At 39.7% G+C, this 26804-nt stretch overlaps 1 protein-coding gene across 4 annotated transcripts; it reads right to left on the bottom strand.

The window, feature by feature from the left end:
- Positions 1-10729: 10729 nt before the first annotated feature.
- Positions 10730-26237, bottom strand: olfm1b (olfactomedin 1b). 4 transcript variants are annotated; one of them, XM_055153683.1, is made up of 6 exons: positions 26166-26237; positions 20108-20257; positions 19281-19436; positions 17793-18012; positions 12869-12975; positions 10730-11416 (listed from the first exon to the last, which is right to left on the bottom strand). In XM_055153683.1, exons 1-6 carry the CDS (start codon positions 26229-26231, stop codon positions 10742-10744), a joined length of 1374 nt encoding a protein of 457 aa, XP_055009658.1. In that variant the 5' UTR covers positions 26232-26237; the 3' UTR covers positions 10730-10741. The 4 variants fall into 4 exon arrangements, with proteins under 4 accessions (XP_055009658.1, XP_055009656.1, XP_020777428.1 ...); XM_055153681.1 differs by lacking the exon at positions 26166-26237 and adding an exon at positions 21313-21466 and having other exon boundaries at positions 20108-20247; XM_020921769.2 differs by lacking the exon at positions 26166-26237 and adding an exon at positions 21317-21466.
- Positions 26238-26804: the final 567 nt, after the last annotated feature.

Raw genomic sequence — 26804 nt, 5'->3', positions numbered from 1 at the left:
GTTGGATGCGGCGCTCCCCTGTTGTCTGGGCCAGATGGTGTTCATTGATTATTCATTGCATGCGATGGATGTCACTGTCACGGCGCCACACTGCTCTGCTCCATCCTCTGCTCTGCCTCGGTGCACCTGGGGGCAGCTGTGGGGGTGGGGAGCCATAGGGGCCAACAGCAGATACAGTTTGGAGGTGTACAGGGGTCAAAGTCATCACGATTCCACTCTATAAACATATGTGTACAGTTAAGTTGGTTTTCATTTATCAGTTCAGCACACAACAATCTTATCTAATCTTATATATTACGCATAATTAACATGTGAGCTTTTAGCCATGTTAGAACGTTGTTTCCTCCTCAAAAACATACCCATGCTTGAGTAAGCCTTTATTTTTAATCTGTCTACATCTCCAAAGCTCAAAATGCTCCATTTCGTCTTTTGATGTCATGTAGTGGTAGTCTTCAAGTTAACAGCTCCATTTTACCTTTAGTTCAGTAGAAATGGGCAATTCCAGATAACTGAAATTATCCAAATGTTTCTCGTGAATCATTTCACTAGAATCACACAGTGGAGCATTTCCTGTATTATGACATTATAAGGTGGAACAGAGTGTTTTCTGTTTGAGAGATGAACTCAGCCTAAATCTGTAGGGTTTGTATGTGAATGAAACAAAATAGCTCCAGGTATGTTTTGATGATGAAACAACATTATAACATAGATGAGAAAATAGCATAAAATTGGGCCTTTAATAATGTTATAATAGTGTTCTAATAATGTTATGGACATTAATAAAATTATGGTATTGTTCTTTGTAACAGCAGTCTAAAAGACATACTAGTACATGTTTGCTAGTCTAAGTATACAAATTGTACTATGAGGTATTGTCTACCCTTGTTACCACAGTAATCAATATTATAGTTTATTGGCTCTTCCCTAATTGCAAGAAGAAATTCAACAACTGTAAACTTTTACAAAATACTTTTTGGCAGTGCTGAAAACACATTTTGATGTCACCATGGTTATCCTATTTCAAAAGGATCTTTAATACATGCCCTGGTTTACCCATTGTACATTTGTCATCTGTCAAAAGTGGTGCCAGAAAGCAAGGTGACACATTGGGAGGCTGACTGGTGTGGTCCAATCCAACACGTCAGCAGTTGCTCAACCTACTGGAAAAAAAATATGCTACCTCTGAACAATATTGCTCTCTATTTTATATTTTATTGTTGGTTGTATTAAAGGTGCACTATGTAACTTTTCAGGTGGCGACTCCTTTACCTTCTTATCTCTATGGAGACGTTGCCAAGACTGTTCATTCAACTTCAATGGAGACAAAGAGGTGATGCCACCAGGTCAGATCTAAGGAGAGGCGAGCCCACTCACAGTAAGGATCTATGTTTTTTCAAGGTATTGTTTTTAGCTTTAGAGACAGTTGTAAAAGAACAAATGCTTAATATATGTATTTAATGTCATAAGGAGGAACACAAAGAAACAAAAAGCAGATCTCTGTAGAGACAGGTAAGTGGTGAATCCCCCCATCAGAAATGTTACATAGTGCACCTTTAAGCAAAAGGTCATAATTTTTTGGTAAAGATTCATTTTGTCTTTAAACTTAGAATTAGTGACTCGTAAGAGTTTTTGCTTTACATGTTTTGACTACTTCCTGTAGTCTTCCTCAGAAGCCTCACATAATGGTGTAGGGGTAGTGACATGTCTTGTAGGCTGCTTTCTTGGTTTTTCACCATGGGACTGCATCCCATGTGTGTGATAAGGTGTACACTCCCTTGTCATAATTTATGCTCTGCCACCAATGCTGGATCAGAGAAGCTATCAAGATCCACAAACAAGGTCCAAGGAACATAAATTGTGAGGAGGGAGCATACACCTTATCACACACATGGACTGCTGTCCTGAATAAGGCGTCAGACAGTGGGGCCGTAATACTGTTATGCCTGAAGTACATTTTATACAATTGTCATAAATATAAACTCTCTGGTAGTACTGTATATTACAACAATCTTAATCCCAGACTTTGCAAATATTAATTGCAGTAAAACACGGTTCATTTCCCTTGCATCATGTATCATCAGACTGGAATGAGGACTGATGTTTGTCACCAGTCTGAGATTAATATCGGGAGTTTATAATGATTCATAGATGACAGCCCCCCACTGGGCGCTCAGAAGAAATGCCACACTTCTGGGGAGTTCAATCTCTCCTTCAACTGTGCTGTAGATCTCGGGCCAGACATTCCCCTCTTACTCTCACTGTGATGGAATCCGCACTTGCTGTCACTTGTAATTTGCATTGTTGATTACCCCACCCTGAATGGAGGAAGATCCTTGGACAGGGAGGGTAAAATGATAATGATTGAGTGAGGGGGGCTGGGAAAGGCCACAGAAGCCGGGGACATGGGAGTGCGGCAGTAGAGGTTGAGGACATAATTATGTGTCGAGAGTGCAGAGGAGCCAAATTGGTGCCAGCTATTGATCTGGTTACATCTAATACTGTTCTCATGGCCCGTGTTGAGGTGTCAGGTGAGACAGAGTAATCAGACAGGGCTGACAGTGCTCCCCGCCACAAAGGCTGCTCACTTAAATGGATGGGCATGGCAGTGAATCGCTTTACAAATTGAAAGCGTTTGACAAAAGCTATGGGCATGCAACGATGTGAGGGTGTCCTGATGGTATTAAAGCCGTCTCACCATTGACATCTTTTTGTGCAAGTTCCAGCCTGAGATGAATAGGGGAATACACAAAAGCTATACTATTGTAATAGTGTTTTCAACTGGCTTTTTCTTCAGAAAATGCTTGACATTTTGAGTAGTATAAGGAAGACATATTATGCTTTTTCAGGTATTTCATATTGAAATAGTATGTAGATTATTATTTAACTTTTCACTCTTTGTAATCTCTTGCTATGTTTCCTACTTAAAAAAAAATATATATATATTATTATCATTTATATTTTTACTCATGTACTCACTACTTATGTTATTATATTATATTATATTGTGATGTGTGAGCTACTGTGTCCAAACAATTTCCATTTTGGATTAATAAGTTTGTCTAAGTCTAAGTCTAAGTCTAAGTAAACTGCAGTATTGACTTCTTATTATTAGTTCTATTATTATTCTTATTATTAATCCTTCCTGTTCAAAATTCAGAAATGCTGGTCCCACCTCTTCATGGTGGAGTTTCCCTGTAGCAAGCAGCAGATTTTCATGTCAGTGTATTAATATTAAAAAAATGGCGATCTGACCATATGTGTTTGACCTGGACTTTTTTTTTTTTTTTTTGTATTATCACAACTACATACAGAGCAGCAGGCAGGGATAGGATTGGGTGAAAATAAACATTTTCTCAGAACTCAAGGCTCAAATATAGGATAATGAATGATTAATCATGCAGACATGTATCAATAAAAAATGAACTTTGAGGAAGCTAATGAACAAGCAGCACCATTATGACATGGTTAAAAGCTCATAAAAGTGTTTTTACATTTTGTGTCCTTTAAACTTAGGGAATATACATACAACAAATAAATAAGGTTTCTCTAGCCAGTAAAAAAACAAACAATAAACATTAGAAAAATAGATTGGGTATTAGTATTAGAGTGTATTGTGATAACCAAAATCTCATAATGTTACAAACTTGCGGTCCAGGCTTCAGCACTTTATCTTATTCACTGCAGATGTCATTTCTTTTGTGCAGGTTCCTGACGGTGAAGAATCAAAGAAAAGACAAAAACCTTTACTGTTACAATGAAATTCTCCACAGGTAAGAGATGTAATACTCAGCAAAAAACATGTACTATTGTATCTTTGAAAATAAAAGGTATGTAAGCTGGCAAATTTCAAAACATACTGATGAGCAGATAATGTATTGTTCTGTGACTTTTTCATATTACATTGATCGTCATTTTAATTTGAGCTTTTGGTTTCCTTCCAAGTGAACCGCTGACTGCTGAATAATTCATTTTTTCAGCTTGTCTAATAAAATGATGGCAGCTCAAACATCACCACCTCAGCAAACACTATGTGATGTAATGATATTTTCACTTCAGGTATAACAAGCTGCTTTTGTAAATCATTAACTTCATGAAGATTAATGAAATCTTCATGAAGATTAATGTGTGGAACATTCTAGGCAAAGCATTATAAAATTAACCTTCTCCATGGAGACATGCAGTTGACACCACCAGGCAAAGATACAGGCAAAAGAATGCATAGTTTTCATTTCTTTTAGCACTGAAACATCTGTAATTAAATATAAATATGTTTAGTGCCATACTGTGGGACATTCTACATAGTGCAACTTTAATTTCAGTATACTCTTTAACTCGCAAATGAATATGCTGCATCTGCCTTCACAGTATTCCATTCTCTAAGCTTAAAAAGTCTATTATCCCTTATTGTTTAAAGTGCTGTTATATTTATTTTTAAAATTTTGCTTGTCTCAACAGTCAATTTAGTCACCTTAATGAGCAGCATTAAAAATCAGATAGTGCAACTACCGTAATTGAACAAACATAATGACAAATTTGAGAGTTCAAATTGACAAAACAGAGGCAAAAAAGAGAAGTTGAAAAATATCGAGGTACTGCTCTGATCTGCGCCTCTCTCTCTGTGTGATGATTGGCCAAAGTCCCTGGTGAGGAGGAAGCTGGCCAAACTCAAACATGAACAAGAGTGTGAAATCTCCCGTGAGCACAGATGGCACGTATTTTGTCACCACAGCTCGTTAGACACGCAGAAGCACATGTAGAGGCGCGCACACACACACACACACACGCACACACACGCACACACACGCACACACATGCACACACATTCACACACATGCACACACATGCACACACATGCACACACATGCACACACATGCACACACATGCACACACATGCACACACATGCACACACATGCACAAACGCACGTACAACAGACATACTGAAAAACCCTGTACAAAAGGCCTGATCTTCTGCAAACTCATCCATATTCACCAGGAAAAGCAGACCATGTGCCACAACTGTCAGGGCCGCCACCACACGCAAGGTTACACTGTTCCCAGGCTTCTGTTTACATATGGAGATATAGAGAAATATGTATGTGTATCAGTATGTGGAAGATCTATGTGTTGTAATAAAGCAGAATATTAAATTACTGAATACACTTTCCAGACGTATGACTCTTACTTTACTGATACTGAGTCTAGTTTTCGTTTACATTTTGAGTAGATTTGTAAATGTATTCTTGTATAATAAGTAAAATTCAAACCCTGTATTTGTACTTTATAACATTTAAAATCATACAAGTTATTGAGTAGAGCCCAAGTCCCAATTGTACCAATGCACAGCAGTCTCACTGTGTTTGCTCCTCTCCATACCAACAAACACACATAACAGCACTGCAGTGGCGCTCTGATTGGAAAGAACTTAGCTTCTAAACTGAATTCAGCAGAAAACTGTTAGATTACTCAAGTTTTGTTTAAAATACTGATCTAAAATGCAGGCTAACTAATAAAAGTAAAACTAGAACACTATTTTTCATGCGTACTTCCAATCCCATTCCATAACATATCCCTTTGTATTTACTGCCCCTGTCTTGGAGCAAATGGGTTTGACTGATTCACCAGTTAGAGAAACATAAAAATTGTAACTGAGTATGTTAGTCTCCAATGTATAAAGACATTAAAAATGAAGTACAACAACTGTATGCAAATGAGTACACAGATGCTGGTTTTAATGCTTGTTCAGAACTATAAAACCTAGTGACTGCTGTATGTATACATGTGGGAATGTCAGTGTGTGTAACCCTGTGTGTGCATTCAAGGAAATGCTAATGAAGGAGACATTTTGTTAGAGCAGTGCAGGTGTGTGAACTGCTGACAAGGACACAGCCCTAATGAAAACACTGCACAGACAATCGCTAAAAGGACAACTGACTTATTCTAACTTTGCAGTTTTATTGGACTGTAATTAAATCAATTGCATTTCATCACTGTTGTTTTTCTCTCTGAGCCCTATCTCTTATAGTGCTATTGATTTATTATTGGCTGTTATTCTAGCGCACCCCAGGCTTGTAATAGTTTTATCTGTGAGGCTGCGTTCAGCGATGGGAGCATAAGACCTTCAGTTTATTTCTGCTTTGGTCCCTATAACAGTGATGAATGCTAAATAAGATAAAGCAACTGATTTGTAGGTTGTGTGATCATGAGATGGAGATGGCTGCATCGAATAGAAATGGATGGAATTAGAAACTAAAAAAACAAAAAACAAACAAAAAAAAAACAGCATGAGTAAAGTAAAAACAAAGTTTAAAAGAGTTTAGTATTAGTAACTGAATACAAAAAAGATAGCTACCACCAATAGTAAATGTTGAGATGGGGGACTTGTAATAGATTGTTTTTTAAATGCAACAAAGGAGCTCCTAATCTGACTGGGTGAAAATGAGCAACCATTTATTCTCTACTCCACTGAGACCTGCATACTAACACCAGACCCAAATAATGGGCACACTAACAGAATGCAGATCCACATTAGCGTAAAGTTAGAGTATTAGCAGAATCACCAGCGGCCAAATGTTAAAATGATACTCCAGACACCTGTGAAACTGACTGAACAGGAGCTCAGCCACTGTCTTCAAACCAGTGTGAAAAAAATTTGTAATGTTTAACAGTTAAACCTGACATTCCTACCTCAACCTTAGTAACTTGATACTGAAAATGTCACTTTGTATTTGTAGCTCAATAATTGTGCAGTGGTAGTAGTAGCATAGTAGCAGTAGCACAACATTTGGAGGGTCTGCTACCTGCTTGTCTCCATAGAAACATTATTACGTCGTCTAGAATGTTCCACAATATAGATTAAACCTACTTATCAGAGGAGACAAGCAGGTTACATTACTACACTACATTACAATTGAGATCTGTGGAGAGTCGCTCCTATTCACAGTGGGAGTTATTGTATTTTTACACAACAGAATCTTCTGCAGTGAGTACATGGTTGATGTATATATGTTTGATTTCATACCATGGAACATTTCAGGTCAAGCAATAACATCTCCATGGAGATATGTAGGTAGCAGACCCTCTACCAGAAAGGTTGAGCGGTGTACCTTTAATTTACAGCACAAAAGTATTTCGTCTTAAGCTAAATACTTTTGACTGAATGGACTTTCATTAATAACCCTATTAAGATGCCATTAGTTCAACGTTACCTATTGTGTGTACTACATGCAGTTTAAGTAACATGACTTTTGACTTTTTAGACTATGTTTTACATTTTTAGATCTCATCACAATGGCAAAACTGTTAGCACTTTACTGTCCCCACTCTACACTTGGTCTTTCTTAACTCACCTTAGCTGAATGAGTAAGGATGATTTAAGGGTATTTCCAAGCCCTTTTGACACCCTTTGGGAGGTAGAAATACTATTGTCCTTGTGCAGAAGCAACAACATAGGCATAGTTAACTGCAAAAAAACATCTTAAAACTTTCTGTTCGAATTCACAACAACTAACTTTGACCGATTACTGACCTTTGTGGAAAATGTCATAAAAATAGCTATTAACCAAACTCCATTGCAGAGGTAATTTTCAGATATGAGCTCTCGAGAGGCCCATTCACATTTTTTCACACAAATTAATTTAAACAATAAATCTGTACTTTCTCTTTTCACAGTATCATAAAGATTTTGCCCCATAAATCATGTCTCCCACGCTTTTGGCCCTCGCTGGAGCTCTATTACTGGTAAGTACTTTTGTCCTTGGGGGAAAGATGCCCCTTACAGCTGGTAGGCAAGGTCAGCCCTCTTACTGTGTCTGTCCGCTATTCCCACAAGTGCTGCTATATGTGCTGGTAACATTTAGAGGTCAATTACATGCACATGATAATTTGCTATACGTGGCCCTTGAACTACATGCGCACATGTATAAATGAGGCAACTTGAACAGTGATGAAATGCCATGTAACTGTCAGGATGAAATAAACATGTTGAGGTTGTGTACAGAGAATCAGCCGTGTTCCCCTGATACGCCAATCTAAAATAAAATGCAAATATCTTCCGTTCTGACTGACAGCTCATTGTAGCATACACAGCAAGAGCTTTCCACCAAACCTGTTTTTTTTTTGTTTTTTTTACCCTGTTTTGTTCTGTCAGTCAGTCTGTCTTTCCCAAATCCTACGCTGGCAAACTATTTCTGGGGGAGCAACGCAGCATGTGTTGGCCAAGTGCTGGGAGAGTGAAAATAGAAGCAATCATTTATTCATCGATTGAAACATCAGAGGACTAAGAGCCTGTGAGCTGGTGGGAGCAACAAAGAGTGGGAAAAGATAGAGCACTGTAAGAGGGGGATGAAAAGAAAGAAAGATCATGTGTGGAGGAGTGGACAGTAGTAGTGGACAGGAAAATGGGGAAAAAAACTCAGGGAATCACTTATTACAGAGTTTTTACATATTATATTAATTCCCAAGTAATGAGAGCCGGAGGGATCTGTCATCTCCTGTGAACTGGAGATAAAATATTTGTATTGCTTGTTAAACTGAAAATATTATGTAATGTTATCTGAACTGTTGACCCCATGCAGAGGTTCCTGCTGAGTTTGGTGATTCTGACCTAATAGTGGAGCTATCAACAAATCAATATTTCTTTCTTTCCCTTTTGTTCAACACTACAAAGTGTTTGGCTTTGAAAAACAATCTTTCAAAGAAACAGTATAACTGTGATTGTGAGCTACATGGTGCGGATGGATTCAATTTCCCACTGTTTAGTTACTTCCTTACAGAGCTGACAGCACAAAGGTTTACTGGTATGTTATGGTGTGAGGTTAGCTTGCACAATCCACAATTGCCTGGAGGTTGAAGGAGGTCACTGGGAAGATCAAAAAAAAAAAAAAAAAAAAAAGAAACTCATATACCATTGCAAAATATGATAAAAATATGCCCAATCCCTCCGACCATCTGTTCTGCCCAAGTTCACACAATCATCCCATTTTTCTTTTCTGAGCACTTCTTAAATCCTTATTAAATCCTCTGATAATTTTTAGAAAGGCAGAAAATAATCAGTATTAAGTGTTCACAGAACTCCTGGCACCACTTCCAAAATTAGGTTTGTTTTGTTTTTATTGACACGAATCATTAACTATCTCATCTCAGATACAACACATGTCCAGCAAAGCGCAAAAAGAGTGAAAAGCATTTGATCTCTGCAAGGGTATACATATAACAACATCCTTCACTAGCAGTGAGTGGAGACATGATGGGCTAATCGACTAAAACAAACTATAACCCTTCATATACGTGTTTGAGGTGAAAGGAATGCAGAACAATTTGATTTTGGAGGGCAGATTACTTTGTACATTCTGTGGCATTGTTCTCAAAAAATTGTATCTAGATTCCTCCCACTCAGTACAGACTAACAAATACAGAGGCAAACTGGTGCCAACATGTTACAGTGATGCACAAACAATAAAAAAGACAAAAAATAATTCAAATATAAAAGTATTTATCCAACCCATAAGCCTGAAATAAATCAGAGCATGTCAGTTCATTAAAATATCACATAAATCTCTTTGAATTTAAGAGGTTTAACTGAATTCAAAACACATACAGTACTATATATTATCTTGTGTTTATAAACAGAGCTGCGATCCAAACATTGTGTTGAGCTGAGGTTTGTTGGCCGTCAAACAAAGTAATAGTTTGGGTTTTCACAACTGTCAACTATTAATGTATTAATAATGTGTAATAATCAGGATGGAACAGCACATTTGCAATATTGTAATTTACTGACATGCTCCTGTTTTTTTCTTTCTAACCCAATAGAGTCCCCTTGTTAGTTGTTCTAATATTGTACATCAAAAGACATTCAAGAGCAGACTGGAGTGATAGAAAACACTCATGCAAAGAAAGCCTTGTTCACACATATGTCACTAACACAGGAAATTCTTGGGAAACAGCAACGCAACAGTCAGTGCCTTCAGGTCTTTAGCGTATGTTCTTATTGTTGCTGTGTTCTCTACAGACTTTAGTATTTGCTACAGTTTTTGATTAAAAAAATTATATGACAGACTTATTCCATTTGGGCTTGACAGTCCTCAGACCAGACTAATCTCCCATTTGTCTATATGTCCATAAGCCATAGGGAACAAACAGTTCATAACAACAGTTCTTGTATACTAGTTCCCCAATGACCAAATGTCCAACTGGGAGGTGATCTGGCGAGACTGCAGCTGCATGGAGGTTGATATTCCAGTGTATAAAAAAGGCATGATTTTTTATTATATATATGCTTGATTGATCTTTTTGGCATGTGTTTTTAAATCTTTATACATATATTTGTCTACTTTTACAATCATATTCTATGTTGCAAACAGTAAAAAGAGTTTCATTCCAAAATAATAATACAAAAAAAAATCTTCACAAAAAAGATGGCAGCTATTAGAAAATGTAAACTATGAATTACAGTAAACTTTATAATAGTTTTATTTACAAGTGTTTGACAATCATGAGTGTTTTCTGATTTCATACATTTCTTATCATAAATATACAACTCCTGTATTTTGGAATGAAACCCTTTGGCTCTTTTGTATATGCACATTCAATCTACTTTGCATTCACGTTGCAATCTCTGAGTTTTTTTTTTTTCCATATATAAAATCTGCCAATAGTATTTTTGTTTTGATATAATTTTCGATATATTAGATCTCCATAGACAGCATGTACTTCTTGTTTGTGGGCAGTTTGTTTTGAGGTTACAGTTCTTCTGAGCGAATCACGTGGAACAGAGTAACATTATAGAGCACCTGGTGGCCATTGTTCCAGGCATAGAGGGCTCGATCCCGAGGGTTGTAGTCCAGCATGGATATATGTGAGTACTTATTCTGGAATGCAATGTCAATATATTCGTAAGTGGAGGAGTTGGTGGAGTAGGCGTAGTACACCTTTGTTCCTCCTGAGTAGCCATTTGTGACGTAAAGTGTTCCACAGATCATAAAAGACTCTCCGGCACTCCGTTTGGGGTGGTTCGTGGTCCACGTTTTGATGATCTGCAATGTGTTGGGGTTCAGCTTACTTATCACAATGTTTCCTGCATTCTGGTTGGTGGCATAGACAGCCCAGAGCCCGCCCTCGTCAACCATGAGGTCTATGTCTGAGTGGCCCCCCCAGGCGTAGTGATATGCGTTGTTGTATCCGGCTTGATCCAGCTGCCGGGACTTGCTGATGGAAGAGGTGCGTAGGTCAAACTTGATGATGAAGTGGCTCTGGAACTTGTTGAAGTAGATGGAGCCATTGTAGACCACCTGACCAGTCCCAGACCAGGGGTGAGGCAGACGATGGGATGTGTAGTTGTCCGACGTCATGAAGTCATGCATCGACTTGTACTCTCGCACAAAGCGGTTGTTATGGTAACCGTCCATGTACCACACCTAAATAACAATAGAAAATAATAATTAGAAACTGGATTGTTTACTGCTAAAATTATACTTTAGTCTAATGTAGTTTACAGATTTTAAAAAATTAACCTTATTCATTCCCTTCGACCACCACAGTCACACTAAAAATGCTGAAAACCACAGCAGCACTTTGCTTTGCCTGTTGCTCGGATCAACCTTGTGGTTTTTGTGGGTGCATGTAGTGCTACTCTAGTATCGAGCTAGGAAAGAATTGCAGTAGTCATCCCAATGTAGGCCTTTGAAAATCTGTGCATCTTACATGCAGATCACAAACAGAATAAATCAAATCATTCTCTCAGCAAGCATTCCAATTAGGTTTGAGCCAAGACTTGATCTAGGAAGCTGTGGTCCTGCAGCCTCTGAATACAAACAGTCAGCATGACAGCCACGGGATGGGGCGAGCTCTGCCCCGCGGGGATAATGCCCATCATTCCACATAAAAGCCTGTCTCAGCTGCCTGGACCCGACTTCCTCCAGCCCCTGCGGAGGTGGGCACACCAGCCCTCTTCCCCCCTCCTCCGAGGGCTCAAATGCTGCTCTGGTGCAGTGAGACTCTGACACCTGAAGGCTGCACCTGCCTTTGTGTGGAATCCTTCACATCAACATGGAGCTCTCTGTGGACTCTGCAAAGAACTAAGCAGAGGAAGCCCGCAGATGAAAAGCCGTGGAGCAGGCCTTCTGCCCCTGTCAGTTACATTCACTGCGCCTCTTTGATAATTCAGCACTTCTTTTATCCACAGTTTTAAAATAGGTTGCTTTTTACAAAGAAGGTTGCCCTTACAATATGCTAAATCTATTCTTAGTCAGCACTTCACCTTTGCTTTATTGAATATTTCAAACGTTCACAGACTGCACTTGTCTTGACAGTTGACAATTAGCTTCCAAACTATGCTGCATCACCACAACTATGGTGTGCCATTATAAATGTCTTGCTGCTTCATTACTTCTCCATTACATTTATGCATTCAACTGTTTCTATTGCAGCATAAATCCTCCTGTGCTTTCTTCCCTCTAAAATACAGTACAGTTACAGTATTTAGAATCTCATCTGACTGACAGAAGCAGAGCCCATTACCTATTACTTTGGGCCCAGTCTGCTTAGGGAAATCAGATGATGAGGATAAAAGGCCAGAGACTATTACATTTCACAGTCAGAGCTGACCTTAACCTATGATCAAGGTTGTCTCCAGCTGTTAACTGGAAGGGTCCTTGTAATAGTGTTAAGTAGATATCCAGATAGAATAAAGTAGTAGCTTGAAAAGGGAATACTGCCGGAGGAAGAACTGAAGGTCTATTTATGTGTCTCAAAGGTTTTTTTTAATATATTTTTTTCTTGTAGAGTTCATTTGGTTGGTGTTTATTCCTTGATTATTTAAATGTGCTGCCCAGTCGCTGGAGTGTCAGAGTAAAACACTATTTACATACCCGTGTGTCTCCCTCAGGAGCCAGAGGATCTGTCATCCAGGAGCCAAACCTGGAGCCAGATGTCTTGATTGTGATGGGCTCGCTGATGCCCGTCAGTTTGCCACATGCTGCAAAAGAAGTAGTGACAAGAAAGCCTCCAGTACAGTGCCCTTTATGACATTAGATATATTGGGTCTAAACCAGGTCTAAGCAAGATCTAAAAAAGGACTTAGGCAACTAAATCCATACAGAAGTTTTTAAGTTGGCCATCTGTATAAAACCATCTGTGTAACTGTTCACATTTTAAATAATTAAACCAAAACTAGATTAGGTTGCATTCACGTTCTAGAATTTGATGTTATCACAGTTTCAGATGGAGGGCAGGGGCCTGTTTGTAAGTGATATTTTATATTGTTAATTGCTATGCTAACTGTGCCATATTTCAATCACTATGAAGCCCATGGATTTAACTCTATGGGAGTTTTACTTGTTTTGAAAGAAATATCCTTTTTGTGTGAATGCCTTTCAGCTGACAACAGTCATATCTTTGTGCTTGAATACCACCACTTTATAAACCAATTATGAACAAAAAAAACCCCAAAAAACACTTTTGTTGAACTTTGCACGTGTTTTGTTTCATGTGGACAGGCCCGATACTGACCATAAACCAGCTCAACAAATCAGTTAAACAGCAATTTCTACCACAGATTACCTGCACTCCTGCAATTTTATACCAGGGACATTGTAGACCATTATGTCATCCCATGAACACAACTTAAACCACATAAAGACTTGCTATTCACATTCCCAATCTGAAAGCCATTGCTTTAGACCAATACAGAGAATGATTCAGCTGTTGACGGAGAATAAATAGTCCTGAAGGACATGGCAGTGTAAATGTCCGTCTCGCTTGCATCCACAGACATGAGGTGCTTATTATTCAGTTCACACATGCTAATGACTGTTTTACTCCTCAGTGTGACAAGGTGGGAGCGTGAAGGAGCAGAGAAGAGACCGCCTCTGTGCGTCTGCTGCTGCTGATGCTGCTGCTGCAGTGTTAATGAGTGTTGATTGAGGTGTTAATAGGAATTTGACAAAACTAGTACTTGGTTGCTGCTCCCTTGTGATGCAGTTCTGGTCTATTCTTGATAATAAAGCCTGACAAAAATTGAATCAGAAGTTTTAAATGGAGATTTGTTAGACACATTTTTGTCAGAGACCGGGAGCAGCACCATAAAGGTCAATTAGAGTGTCCTGATGACTTAATATTGCTCTGTGAATCTAATGAGTCGTTCTGATATGCTAATCTCACAAGTGGGGCTGGCTATGGCTCATTTTGTGTTTTCATTAGCAATCCTTTTTGTCAAGCGTCTCATCCATTAACCCGTGCTAAAATGCATCTTTACACCTGTCTTCTTAGCTGTATCTATGCCCTTTAGAAATATCATAGATCTGACATTGTTGCTTGTGACACAGCAGACCTTGTACGTTGTTTTCTCTGTAAAAATGGCAACTAATTTCTTTGTAAGACATGTTCTAGACATGTCTGTAAATGAGTCTTTACAGCGAACGCAAGAATCAGTAGCTATTGTTTGTGAACTTGTTCTTTCACAATGACCAATTTGTGCTATGTTGGAATAGAAAATATCACTTAAAACAATATTGAACAATATTGAAACTACTTCATTAGGCTGACACTAAAATCCTAAAGCATGAGAATCCTAATAAAGTTTTATAAAAATAATGTTTAAATTTTTCAGGACAGAATGAAACACTTATTAAGTAAATTTGTGTCATAGAGGTTACTAATTTGAACCTCTACAACTCAAATGTTATCGTTATTCAGACTAGTCTGAATAACGATAAATTGGCCTAGTGTGAAAAGTAACCTAGCTCTGCCAATAGTGCTGAAATAGGCTACAATTAGTATTGTTTCATTTTCCTCAATCTTCATGCATGTAGTTCTCCACTAGTAGAAGGACTAAAGGAAGTACAAGCAATAAATATTGAACCCCTCCAAAATACAGCTTCATCATTTGATTTGATGATGCTGGCTCAGTGTGAACCCTTAAGTAACTGGCCACTGTCCATGGTGCTGAAATAGGCTGAACTGTGGGATTGCTTAATTTTCCTCAGTTCTTATAATTGTATATTATGTTTTATGGTCTTCAAAACTCACAAACCCACATGACCCCTGCTATTCCTGGACCTGGTCTCTTATGTAAGCTCTCTGTGGGATTAGCCATAGCACTAATACAATGGCCATTGATTTATTTTTTTCTTTTTCCTAATCACGCCTGTGTCTTTAGAGGGCAGCGGCTGTTTGCAGGGAAGCCTCTGATGGATCGTCTGTCTGGAGATACACACATGATCTAATCCCTGTTTGGCCTGCTTTTCACTGGATACACAGAGAACAGGAGTCTGAAAGGGAAAAGCTAATGGGAGTCGAGCTGACACGAGCAAATAGCATTAGTCTGGACTTTAAACTCTAATGCTTTTTCAATAGTTGTTTGACTTATATGATCAAGATAAATGTAAGGTCATAAAACTAAAAGTAAGCACTGTGAAAAAGTACTGTTCCCTGAACGAATCTTTCAGAAAATTGCTGGTTCAAGAAGTTTAAACAGGTTGCTTTTACTCTGTTTAATGCCATTAACTTTTTGTTTATATATTTGTTAATATATTATCTCCTTCTGTCATCTTAAATATTAACAGATAGGCTGAGACAAGTGTATGCCAGTAAATTATACTGTAGTTTCAGCATGCCCTAAAGCTAGATTTAAACCATCATGCTGTAACCTCTTCCAATGAATTTATCAAACATTAAAGTGGAATTATATCAGATGATATCATAAAATACACCAAATGCTTGACATTTCTGTATGTTTAAAAAAATAAATACAATTTTATTAATACAATAATTTGTTTTGTGTTTCTGCCCCACATGCCAGCTGTATGGCTATGCTGATAAAGTCTTAGATTTGTTTGCACTAATGGCATTCATTAATTTAAGTCATTCATTCATTTAATATTTTCATTTGATTCTTGCTATGCTAGGTGGGATGTTCTCCTGGTGGATGGCTAACTGTGCCCTGTCTGTCTGGTGGTTAGTCTTTACAGCATAAACAGCTTGAAGGGTCTTGAAGGGCCCTAGATACTCTTGCTCTGTAACCCTCCACTCTATCACACTCTTGTTCCCCCCGTCACCCTGCTCTATCACTTTCAGAATGACCCCTCTGTCTGGATCACTCTCTCATTTTTCTTGTTGTTGCCCTGACCGAGCAGATTTGGCAAGTGACCTCAACCTGTTTAATCTTACTAGTATGGGGGAAGACTAGCGTGGGCGCATTGGAACTGCATCAAGATGAAAGTAGGAGCTACCCTGTGTTGTGTTTTCTGAGGCAGTCACTCTGTGTGACCTCACCTCCATTTTGTTTCTCTCACTTTCTCAAATATGCACACTGAGAGGAGGAAAACCAGGAGATCCTGTCACTAGTGATCTGATGGTTTTTGACACAAGCCTTAGCCTGTCTATTAATAACTGTGCTGAAAAGATTACTCAAACAAAGTCTCAAAAGGGGGAACTAACTTTACATTTGTAGGTATTAACAAGACTGTTGTAAATGTCTTCACTGGTTTGACCCTGGTGGGGAGGTGAGCAATCATAGAAGTATTCCTACAGTAGTTGTGGTAATGCACCAAATGTAGTGGTAGTAACAGGAATATCACCTGTCCTCGAAGTGACATTCACAACAACAAACATATTTCAAAATAATAGACATCTGAACAGCCAAAGTTAAGATAAGTAATTTATTTTTGACCTGAAACTACTATGTTATGGGTTTAGGTTAGAGATTTTGGTTGGTAGTGGCTTGAGCCACTATATTGCAGTGAAGTCCAGAAATTTTTCAGCAAAATTTTGTGTACTGAATCACACAACTGTAGTACTTCTTTCTCTGCATTGTCTTTGCCAATGTTTGAAGAGACTGTGAAATTATTTTCCATAATTTGATTCTTTTTGTGTGTTCCACAAAGAATTTGAAACTGGGACACAATATACCCGTGATATGCAAGTACAAAGTGTGAGTGTGTTTCTGTGGGTGTGCATCTATTAGCACTGTGGGCTGTGACAGAGGTGTGAAGACAGAACACAGGGGCTAAAAGCAAGAGTTGAGCAAGATAGGAACCTACATCATAAGGACAACAACCTAATCAAATGTTTTCTGTTAGCCCATCATGTTATTTCCCTTATTTTCATTGGGGTCTCTCATTTGGCATGATCACAAGATCCTCTGTATCCTCTAGTGATTTGTGTATATAATTTCATCTAGCTTTATCAACTGATGCAAACATATACTGGAGTGAACCTTCCACCAGTGTATGCAACATTATGAGGCACTACATAATTCAATAATCAATCATGGCATTTTGCTGTGATAGTACTTGGTAATACTTATACTATAACCACTGTATATTCATGAACCTAAACTCATATCATAATGAACAAATGCTTTGGTTCAGGCTCAGTAACTACTCAATCAATACCCTAACTCTTAACCCTAAGCCCCTAATTAAATAGTTATTAAGCCTGTATCATTCTTAATAGCTCAATAGACAATTTGTTCATTATTCGCTAAGTCTGTTCATGCTTTATTAATACACATTAATGCGCATTAAGGTGTATTTATCATAAAATCATACCCTTAATTTGCAATACAACATAGGTTTGCAAAACATAAATCTCCAAATTGCTGTTTATCCATAAATAATGGAACATTAGTCTTTGGGCATTCCTCAAGTACATTTTCTCCCCCATGATGTAAGTGTAAATAACATGTTATTTAAAAGTGTATGTGTCCTTGTGATGCCTGACATTTTTCCCTCTCACAACATATTGAATGTCGGTGGCGTGTTGAGAAAAGTGTATAGACTTTCTTGCGCCTACCTAATTTTTCCATGCATGCACGGAGTCTCCCCTCAAGATTTGACACTCTGTTGTGCAGCTCCTCGTAGTCATAGGCCCCCATCTCTTGCTGAAGTTCACTTAGCACTGACGTCAAGTTCTGGACCTCCTCCTTAAACTGCAATACCAATTTGGCATCGGCTTTGTACTCCTCCAACACTGGTATCAACGGTCTAAGCTCCTCCATTTTCGCTTTTATGGCCTGAAAGGATTAGAATAAGCCCGGTTGAGTGTCATGTGCAAAAGAAAAAATAAAAAATAAAAATACCTGTCTTAGCCTGGCTACTCTATCTTTTCCCTAGCTCTGCACCTGTAAGCCCATATAAGTAATGTATGCTGTTGTCTCTTGTGCCATGTACTGTGCAGGTGTATGAGCATAAAAACAAACCACAGCGGCTGGACAAGCAGAGGTTGGCTCCATCCTGGCAAGTGACCAGTCGATTTTAAGAAGCAAGCACCTCGGTACACCAACAACAATTGGGAAAGCTCTTTATTGGTCATCATTGTTTAAAATGCAACATTGTAGTAAGGGATACATGCTTTAACATGTCACAGACAACAAAGTGTTCTCAAATTGTACGTCTAAAGACTTTTATATTGTGGAGAAACCAAATATGCATAGACAAAAGCGAAACAAAAATAAAATGGATAACATCAATTGTAATAATAGTAATAATAATAATAATAATAATAATAATAATAATAATAATAATAATAATTTGTTACGTTTTAAAAATAGCTTGAATGGAAAACTTTGATTAGCAGTATCATGCAGGAAAAGATCAGTGGTAGGTGGGTTTAGGACAAAGGGTAAGGGTTTTTCCTGGTTCTGAATGGTGCTTAAGGTAAAATTAAAATCTGTTTGTCGCCCCAAAATGCTCTCAGTACTGTGGCCCAGTTCAGGGGAATCTGGAATAGACCTGCCTCTTCTTTCCTGTGGCTCTCTCTCTTTACATTTCTTAAAGTTAGCCCTGCAAGCAAGAAAACGACAGACTGTTGACAGGGGCTGGAGCTTACTATCCTATCTAAAAGACAACGCACACACACACATATTGTATAATCTGACAGAAAGGTGTTGACAGTGTGTTACATGCTAAGGAGAAGAAAGTTGGAGGATGATAGTCTGGGCTCGCATGCAATATGGCACATGGATGATGATGAACATAGATACACAAGTTTGTTAAGACTACTTTCCTATCACAGAAATATGTTAGCTAAAATAAGTGACACTGAGTAGACAAGACAAGATTGTTTCTCAATAGCATTTGGTTTCTATAGCACCATTATGCACATTTTGTTATGTAATGGTTTATAAGTATTAAACTGAAAAGTCAACTATAACTATAATTATTGAGGTAATTTCCTACAGAGGCATGGTTACAGTGACTTTAGTTTGTAATGAGGCTTCTTGTCTTGCACTATGGGTGTTTTACAGACAAAGACACAGAATGGTGAGGCGGGGACCCGTACCTTGTATTGCTTGGCAATGTTCTGCTTGTGGTTCTCTTCCACCTGTCTGAACTTGGTCTCCAGCCCCCGGAGCTGCACCTCCATCTTCTCCACGTACTGCAGGTCTCTCTGAGTTCGCTGGTCCAACACCTGGATGGACTGTGTCATGTTCTGCACCTGATTAGTTGTACAGGAAGCATAACTGGTTAAAATCCATAATGATGGAAAATGTTTGTAGTATTATTATTGTATTATTATTTATTTTTATTATTTATTATAACTTGGCATTGCATCGAAAAGAAGTTGCAATGAAAATGCAACAGATTTTCAATATGTTGTTTTGGCTTCATGCAGTGAGTCACATAAACTGAACTGAAGCCAACTAGTCAGGGGCCTCAGACACATGGTGCAAGTGTAGCACACATACTGTTAAGACATTTGGTTTCTCACGACTGTGAGGCATTAGCCATGATTCAGGCTCATCTATAGCATAGCTAAATCATCACCATACATAAATATTGTTCTATTGTTCACAGAACTTGATATCCCAGCTGTGTTTTCTTCTAATCAGGGCTGGGCTGAGCTCACACAGAGGGGATTGAGTGGGGTTACATCATTAGACGTGTGCCTTGGATGTGTACTGTACATGAGTGTTAGTCTGACTCCCATGATGCCTCTTAGGTTTCCAGGGAGCTCATTAGAGCATGATTCCTATTCTTGTCCAGCGGGCAGAGAGGTGATGCTGGGACCACAGAGTATAAATGTGTGAGCAGACAGACGGAGAGGTGGATACAGTGTATGACTTTGATGCTCAGGATATGAGCTGTGTGGAGTTAAACTGTAATTACCTTCTCTAAAAGCTGCCTCAGTTGTTTGGTGCGGGCGTCCCGAGAACACATGGACTGCTGGGGTGCCACCACGGTGCAGACACACCTTCCCTCGCTATCCTGGGCTGAACTGTACACCTGCCATGATTCCTCTGGGTTGGCTGGCAAGACCTACAAGAGAAACAGAGGATAAAAAGGATGAATGCTGCTCCTACAAGAGTGAAGCAAAAGTGTAGGACAAATGACACAGACAACATTTAAATACACACCTTTATAACAATAACCAACAGCCAAAGCATTACCCAATAGATATTTTAGGTCAATGAGACACTGCCAAGGACACGCGCTTGATTTATTTGCACATAAAGTGCACAGTGCCAGCTTAATTCCAAAGCTGGTGCTGCATTCATCACCATCTGGACGCCACCAGCTACCAGGCTCCACCCTCCTGCACCATCAGTCTGGATATTTTACAACCAACCGAGGCAAATAGCAACCAGTGCAGAGTTATACATATATAATAGGTGGCTGTGGGGGGCACAGCGGAAAGTGTGCCGTAGGTGGCGTCAATGCGAGTTTTTCTCCTGCAGTATATCAGTCCAGGTCCTAACTCGATGAGAAGAAGTGGAGAATGACTGACGGCTGCAGAAAGATAGCGGCTGTGCTGATTCTACGGGAGACTATTGTACTTCAGCGATAAGGAAGAGTCAGTGAAGACACTGCTGAACGATTCAATTAGTGACAAGCTCAGAGCAAATCTAAAAGAAGCGATCACGCACACACTCCTGTAAAAAGGGTGACAAAACATTGTCGACCTTTCTCTATGTTGTAGTAAAAACATCATGACTGGTGGCAGATACAGAGATTGTCTGTGTGCTGACCGAGCGCGTACGGCTCATCCCGTACAGCAGCAGTGAAACAAAGGGGCGCTTCACACGATCCTCTCAAAAGCAGCGTAGCTTTGAACGCCTCTCATTCACAGAAAGGTAAAGGGGAGGGTACTTGGCCGCAGAACCTACACATTTTACACTACAATTCCTTAAATGATTAAACCTTAGTAGACTATTAGCCCACGAGATTTCAAACAACTTTAAAACTGATTTTTCCATTTTGCCAACTGTAGCAGCGTGATAGAAATTTGATGCCCAATTTTTGTTCCAAGATTATCCTCTGAAAAATGGCATTCTCTAGGGCTATTCCACCTGTCCCCTCCTCGTGTGATGCACTTACACCCGTGCTCCGGTCTGGATATCCCCCCTGCGCCGCCGTCAGCTTGGTAGTGTTGAGCCCCACCAGCGAGGGGAGGGTCTGCGACATCCAGTTGGTGATCATCGCCATGGTGCTGAGCACGACGCCAATTTTTAGCAGCGGCACCGTCATGTTGGCACTCTGCTCGGACTTTTACCCAGCTTTTCTTGTTTTAGGCCGTTTTCATTCTGCACACTCCCTCACGGTAAGCGCCAGTCGGATGCGAGTCAGGTTGCCCGTAGCACCATGATGTTTCACCCGGGGGTCCGGGTCCGATGCCTTCTTTTTGGACATTTCCACCTCGTGGAGTCACTAGTGCGACCAAAATGAAGCAATACAATAAGGTGATCCAAGTGGGTAAGAGCTGCACACTTGGCGCTTGTATCTCCTTTCTCTGCCTGCTTGTCCCGCGCACTGTCTCCTCCTCTGCTCTCAGTTACTATTTTGTTCACGCCCGACGCTCGTTGGTCCGCCTCCTGCCTCAGAGCGCGTTCTCATTAAGTGCCACTGACTGAGCGCGCTCCGGCTGCTCCGAGTGGATGAGAGCAGAGAAGAGGAGGTGCCAGAAAGTCGTTTTCTGCATCCCTGTCCATCTATCTATTTTGCTACAGTCAGTGATGTCAGCTTTGTAGTTCCTGGATATGTTCCAATGACCCCTACACCCCATCCCGCGATAAATGTCCCAGACAAAGTGGCTTTTCCTCTACGTGACTTTATGAATCAGTAGCGCAAAAGTCAACAATCCCTCAGAGCCCATTTTATCCCTGCTACAAACCTGCATTGTAATATTACACAATGTTCTAATTATAGAAGTTGCAGTAGTCGTTCATAGAGAAATAGAGAAATGCCTTAAGCGTTTTCCGCGCGCTTTCATTCGCGTGGCTCTGGCGCCATCATGTAGCCAAACGCGGTGTTGCTTAAAAGTGGAATTTTCTAAATAGGCCTAGTTCCCTATGGTGAAAGCCACAAACGAGCCAATGCGCAACGTCTTAATAAATGCTCTGATTTAAATGACCTTTTCCATAGCCCAATCAAGACATATACAATGACTGTAAAACGTGAAGGTTAAAATTAAGGTTGGATCCTTTTTGAAAAGGATATATTATGCTAAATTGTCTAGAACCATATTGGGTCAGGGTAATATTTCCTTTAACGTTGGCTACACAATAAAATAAAGCTCCCACATTAAGAGGAGAGGTTGCCGCTGTTTCGGTCTGCTCCATAATGCACTTTCGCTGTAAAGTGGCGGCTGTTAAGTAAAGAGAGCGCCTGCGTGTAGCACCCTGCCTTTAGATATGTGCAGCCTGTCACTCCCACGTGTCGACCTTCTGCTGAGCGCTCACGGGGATGCGTGTTATGAGGGAACAAGCAAAGGGGGCACCCTCCTAGGGAGCTATCAAAGTTCTTTAGACCACTGTATGATCAGATTGTTTCATGTGTCATTTACATAACATTACATAACATTTATATTTGTAAGAGTTGTCTAATTGTTCTTATTTGTTTGATTGACAAGATACAGTTACAACATAATGCTGTTATTATTGTTCTATTATTATTATTATTATTATTATTATTATTATTATTACAATTGATGTTATCCATTTTATTTTTGTTTCGCTTTTGTCTATGCATAATAATAATAATAATAATAATAATAATAATAATACTACTACTACTACTAATAATAATAATAATAAATTAAAACAATAATGGAATCCCTAAAAACGTTTACTCCCCGTCAAGGTTGCCTCTTTAATTGCATTTTTCTGACAGCATTGCAGTTGTAACAACAAATACATGGAACTATTGCCAACAACTGTTTAAGAGGGGAAAAAATATGTTATTATAATGTAAGATACAGTATTTCTATTTTCTTGTTTAGGCAAAGAATGGATGAAAAGGACCCCCTTGAAAAGGAGATCAGTAACAGACCAATAATCAAAAATAATTACTTTCTCAATTTTTTCAGCATTTAGTGATTTGCAAAACAGAATTATTCAAGCTTGGGACGAGCACAAAGTGAGTACTGGCAGCTCCTAGTGTAACGTTTTAACATGGCATTCAGAGTGCAACAAGTAGAAGGCACACACAACATAATAATGTGTGCAACAAGCAGGTTTACAACCAAAGGCTTCATGGTAGTGGTAATAAAATCACATTTCCCTCCTGCCAGCACACAATTGTAGCGTCTCTCTCCACCACCTACTTCTCTTCTGCTCTCTTTCTCGTTGCTCCGTTGCTCAACCAGCCCATACTGAATAATAAATAGCTCCAAGCCCGGCTGCCAATCACACCACGCATATTGCAATTCAGCTCTTACTCCAGCTCACATTCTCCCATAAAACCAGATTGATTCTCCCCATTTTCTTGTTCCTGTGCATTCACAAACTCCAAATGTTCCTTTGTTATAACCTTGAATTTTTAACACAGCCAGAATTACAGAGGTGCCATTAAATAATGATTTCCTGGTTGTTTATGCATTTTGTGTGATTAGTGCACAGTGCTTAGCGTAGGCCAGGTGCTCCACACTAATTGGTAACTAAGCTATATTATTATGAGCAATGGTATGTAGGTTGTGTTTGTGGTGTCAAAGGGGCTTCTATGGCAGTATACCATCTGTCCGATCAGGTGTTAGCTGGGAGGTGCTGCTCTAAGATACAGGCCCTCAGCCATAGGGGAGGCACTAGGAGGGAGCAGATGCCATTCAGGCTACTTACTATTCTTCCCTGTACGTGAACTGAGGTGAATGAATGTGATTAAAGTGGTTATCATGCTACTAATCAGCGGGTAGAAGCCAGATGTTATAGAAGTGAAATAAAATAATGTGTGGGCCTCATGCTGCTACAAACTACAGGAGAGCTACAGAATTTATGCAGTCTTTATAGCAGTGGAGCTGTGCAATAATGTTGATTCTTAGATTATTTTTATTCATTTTTGTTTAGGATGAACAAAGATATATGGCTCAATACACAAAGTTAAAATTGAATGAATAAAAATAATAAACTGTGAGAATAATCACATCAAAAGCATGCTAAAAACATATCTGCCAAGGAGCTAGGATCACCTTGAATATAAGGACAAGAGCTGATTAAATAGCTGTTAGCTTCCAAATTTTATCCAAAATCTGTCTGTCTTGCAATTATTCAATTTCATGTGTTCTTATTGCTCAAAGATAACTTGAAAAAACATGCATTCCTACACTGAGCAGGCTTGTCTCTCAACAGATCTGACCTGTAGTTTGACCTAGTGGTGTCACCTGCTTGTAGTTTAAGGCCATACTGTGGACATTTTCAGACAAAGCAACATTGCGAAACCTCCCCTAGAAAAATGAAAGTTATTGTTAGTTAGTGCCTTTTATAAATCATTGTAAGTCATGGTGAATGCCTACAATGTTATCACAAAACCATGATTACTTATGAGTAGGTGCGAATCAAAGCAGGTCTAAAACAAGACAAAGGCGAGGCTAAACTGAGAAATTAAAAATTGAAAGAGAGGTGCACATGGCTGTTAAACTCATATTAAATCAGATTAAGGACTGCATCATACACACAGCTCACTCATTCAGTTTTTACAATGAGTCCGTAACACTACAGTAATATGCTAGGCTTAGCCTTTCCAATCTGCTTGTATAGAAGTGAACAGGGAAGCTCAGGACTAATATCGACTTACCTTCAAGTCCATGACACACACTGAGAGGCTGTCAGATGTGCACAATGTCAATGTATGGGAGGACCCTGACCCGCACTGACACCCAAACGGACTGTCATACGAGGGCCATAGCAGCTCTCAAACATGTCCTAGTCCTTCCCCCTGCACTCTGAATGATGGCTCACATCAATCAGTGGCAAATAGCCTCATTGTTGGATTGTGTCAGCATTTCTGTGCACTTGGCTCTGTCCGGTTCATATTATGAGTGCTGCAGCAGTACAGTGCTGCCGAGACATACAAGAACTGGAGAGCATGCCACGTGAATTTGTTGCTGCTTGAATGAAAGCTCTATACACATACACAGCCATAAATTATTGGAAATCAATGCTGACTGTATTTCTGTCAAAGTAATGCTCTAACACACATACGGGACATGCACTGTTTACTTCTATTGTACAATGTGTCTGCAGTGTGCGCCCGGACGCAACGAGAACACACATTAATTGATTGATAGAAACCTTGGTGGCACGTTTGATTTTCTCAGTTCCCAATTACCAGCAACTATTGGATTCACAAGGAACACCGCGCAACAAGAGAAATATGACTGTTTGCTCAAGCAAGGTCAATTAAATCATCAAACTTCTGAAGCCTATACAGCAGCAGGCCCTATAGCAATAAATACATCTAGTCCTCGCTCCCCTGGGCTTGTGGTGGGGGTTTACACAGCCAGCAGCTTAATGCAACAGTCTTTGCTACTCAGGCTTTAGTAACAGGAAGTCCTTATTGTCCTGTTCAATTTTGCATTTAGTACAATTATTGTTTTGGACATGTTTTATTGCTTGGACATTACCAGTCTACTTATTATGGTTAGTGTACCAAATAAAAAAGTAAATGTCTTTAAGTATGAGGCATTTTGAAAATATATAGGGCAGATGAACATATTTGGAGTGACAGTATATTGTCTTTATCTCGGCGGTAACACACGCTGGGGCTGCGCGGGTCTCTTCTCGCCCGTTCAGCACTACGTATTCCCATCATGTAATCCCGCCTGGTAATCTGGTTAAGAGGGCTCTTTAGTCGAGGTAACAACATAATCTTACATCGGATATACAGCCAATTAAACCTGTCACCGGAGCATCAATGATATGGCCTCGGAAATAACGTGAAATAAAGAAGGACCTACTTGGGTTAGTTCTGTGCCCACGAAGATGAGGAAAACGAGAGTGAGGAGCTTGCTCGCTGGCTGCATCTCTTGCCTCCAGTGTGGCTCTTACATGCAGGTCGAGTCCCTTCGCGTCCCCCCTCGCAGCAGTCCTCCTTCGCCTCTAGCGCACTTCGCGTTCTGTTATGCTTTTATTACGCGTTGTCCCTCAGTAAGCGGTGTCCGTTGGAATCGTCTCTGTGCATATTCATTTCATGCAGGCTGCCTCGCTCCGTGCCTCTCCCTTCTGTCGTCTTCTTCGCCGCGGAGAATTCAGTCGCAGCGACGTGCCGTGCTTTGCATTGGGCTAGTGATGCCCAGCACGCTCTGTGTATATACAAGGCGATCGCGCTTCCGTGGGTCTACTGCCAAAAGTTTAGCTCCCCGCCACGAGCTGCCGTGTGCCAGCCCAATATGAAAAGAGCAGTGACGGCTCTGTCCATGGTGCTGAAGCGGAAGTGACATCGCAGGAGAGGGGCATTCAAATGTATAGAGATCTATAGGGGAAATGCGATGATGTTGTCCCCCCCCCCCCTCTTATATTCATGAGAGCATTTATATAGACTCAAACACTCCTTAAAAATACTGACATTACGATTTGCTCCAAATGGATGATACGGG

This window comes from Boleophthalmus pectinirostris, unplaced genomic scaffold (genome assembly GCF_026225935.1).
Source record: "Boleophthalmus pectinirostris isolate CB_2022bp ecotype Guang Dong unplaced genomic scaffold, ASM2622593v1 HiC_scaffold_18, whole genome shotgun sequence".
In the NCBI taxonomy this organism is placed as follows: Eukaryota; Metazoa; Chordata; class Actinopteri; order Gobiiformes; family Gobiidae; genus Boleophthalmus; species Boleophthalmus pectinirostris.
The sequence above is the reverse complement of the archived record's forward strand: the minus strand, read 5'-3'. Positions and strand labels throughout refer to the sequence as shown.

What these genes read in the sequence shown, in the direction of transcription:
- olfm1b (XM_020921769.2), bottom strand. Translation starts at nt 21,466, where the DNA reads ATGACGGTGCCGCTGCTAAAAATTGGCGTCGTGCTCAGCACCATGGCG. An exon ending in ATCCAGACCGGAGCACGGGT is followed by an intron (nt 20,258 to 21,316) that starts GTAAGTGCATCA and finishes TTTCTCTTGTAG; the next exon opens with GTCTTGCCAGCCAACCCAGA. An exon ending in TGAGGCAGCTTTTAGAGAAG is followed by an intron (nt 19,437 to 20,107) that starts GTAATTACAGTT and finishes ACAACTAATCAG; the next exon opens with GTGCAGAACATGACACAGTC.